Source organism: Arachis ipaensis, chromosome B03, assembly GCF_000816755.2.
Source record: "Arachis ipaensis cultivar K30076 chromosome B03, Araip1.1, whole genome shotgun sequence".
Classification (NCBI taxonomy): Eukaryota; Viridiplantae; Streptophyta; class Magnoliopsida; order Fabales; family Fabaceae; genus Arachis; species Arachis ipaensis.
Window position 1 is genome coordinate 8,720,464 of NC_029787.2, and position 2,479 is coordinate 8,722,942.

At 30.0% G+C, this 2,479-nt stretch overlaps 1 protein-coding gene across 1 annotated transcript; it reads right to left on the reverse strand.

Annotated features, from left to right (window-relative positions):
• LOC107632256 (RING-H2 finger protein ATL2-like) lies at positions 875-1,378 on the reverse strand. The gene has a single exon (XM_016335957.1). The coding sequence runs from the start codon at positions 1,376-1,378 to the stop codon at positions 875-877; it is 504 nt and encodes a 167-aa protein (XP_016191443.1).

Here is a 2,479-nt window from a genome sequence, read left to right on the forward strand (position 1 = left end):
GTTATTTTAAATTCATAAAATTGCACATTTTTTAAAATTTGAATTAAAATACAAAATTTAAATTTTTATTTTTATCGATTTTGTTAATTTTTATATCTGTTTATACTTGAACCTAAAACAGTCCAACTCAATTCGACTCAACCAATGGCTCTTGTGAAAAGAGAGCTCACCTATCCTAACTAGATATAAGTGGGTCGAAATCGAATCGCTTGAATTTGGGTTTCGTAATATGAATTTCGACTACATTTGAAGAGCAAGTTAGATGTTTTTTTACTCCTCAAGTTATCACTATTAAGGTGATAACCAAATCAAGTAATTGTTCATTATTAATAGAAGAGAGTCACTACAGTAATCACTAGAATTCTTGCTAATTTAAAGTCAGAACAAGAGAACCTAGCTAGCATGCATGAGTTACCACTCACCAGATGAGCTTGGACCTTGAAAATTGAACTTAACATGAAAACGAAAACGATCCAATACCAAAAACAGGATGATTTGTTTTCTACTGAACTTCTACTATAAACTCGTTCTTAGTAACACATGTCATTTAAAAAGAAAATAAAAATGAAAATTCGTATTAATATCCTGGAATAAACTAACGATAAAAAAAAGTATGTGACACTTAAACAGTAAACATATACAAATAAGTGTTTCTTTAAAGAACCTACCTAAAGTAGTGATGCAAAAGAAAAACTAAACAAGGCTTTGAAACCATATTTTCAAGGTGATTTTAGTCGCATAACCTATACATATCAGTTAGTTTTCCAGTTTTCTACCAAGGGCAACAATCCCAAAAAAATGAATCTTACCCTAAAATTCATCTCATATGAACAGAAAAGGCTAATGCCGATTAAAAAGAAGAATGATGAAGCATCTATGTGGTTGCTAAATCCACACGGCAAAGGGGGCAAGTAGATTTTCCACTATGAAGCCAAGAGTAAAGACAAGAAGAATGAAACTGATGAGGACACAATCCAAGAGGTTGAATCAACTCCCCATCCTTAAACACTTCCATGCAAATAGAGCATTCAAGAGGGGAGCATCCACTGCTTTTATCTTCAACAACAAAGCTCTTAACCGGTGGCAACACCCTCAAAGCTTTCCTACCCATAGTTATAACAGCAGAATCACCATTGAATTGCAGCCTTGTTTGATGTTCTCTCTGATGAGCCATTAATCTTACAATATGATCCATCACAATAGTATCTCTTATCTGCCTCCTCTCTTCTGTTTCTGTTGTCGTTGATGCCTCTGGTACTCTGCTTCTGTCATCAATCAGTGTTCTTAACAGTGACCCAACAACGCTAATGAAAATATATAAGATCAGCGTCGCAATGGAAGACAATAATACAATGAGATTTGAATCCTCTGTGAACATGGAAGTCACCACAATAGAGATGAGTAGTATTGGAAAAATAAAAAAAGGGTGAACAACAAAAAAATTCATTGTTGGAGATGGAGATAGAAAGAATCACAATGCAGGGTACTAGACAATATTTATAGTTTCAAATTTTAATTTATCCAAATCTTTTTGGAAACATTTCAGGTGCACCGGTGCACCAGTTGTTTTAACCGTTGATATTTATTAATATATATTATATATATTTTTTATAATTCAGATCAACGGTTAAAACAACTGGTGCACCGGTACTCCTGCTGCACTTGAAATGTTTCCAATCTTTTTAAACCCAATCCTTTCGTTACTCTATTATTTTTCATCTTTTAACTTTCGGCTTCTCATATTTTTTAATTTTTTTATGTTATCTTTTTTATCCAATTATACTCTTTGCCGTTAAATATTTGAGTAATCTTGTATAAAAGATAACATTTGAAATTTTCTTAAATATTCAACATTATTAATTGCTGAATCAAAATGTAAAGATGTCAATATATAGAGAAAAATAAAGACTAAATAAAGTAACTTGATTTGCATAACACTTTAAATTTTAGTTTAAATAACTTTGAGATATAAAAAATAACGCTCCATTTAGAAAGATAAAATAGATTAATACATAGATAATTAAGGAGAAAAAACAAACAGAGTAGGTTGGGGTTGCGAGAAATAGATATAGATGATATACAATAAGTCAATAATAAATAATTAAATTTGAAATTCAAGGATACTTGTGATTGTCTTGTGTTATAAATTTATAAATTTTAAAATAGATTGACTGAAGTTTATATATATTAGATTTTTATTAGAGATGGAAAATTAGGCATTAAATTTGTATCTGCATAAAAAAAAATATTTAATTTTTAATCCTAAGATGTATATATTGACGCAGGTAATGTAATACTAGTTCATGATCCTCGGCCATTCAAATCGCGTTCAGTTTTTGGCATAAAATATACGATAACAGCAATTTGAATAAATTAAATCAAACATATTTATAACAATATTGTAGAATAATGATATGCAACGTATGAATATTTCATATAAAAATAGTTCATCTTTTTTCATATTGTACATATGTTCTAG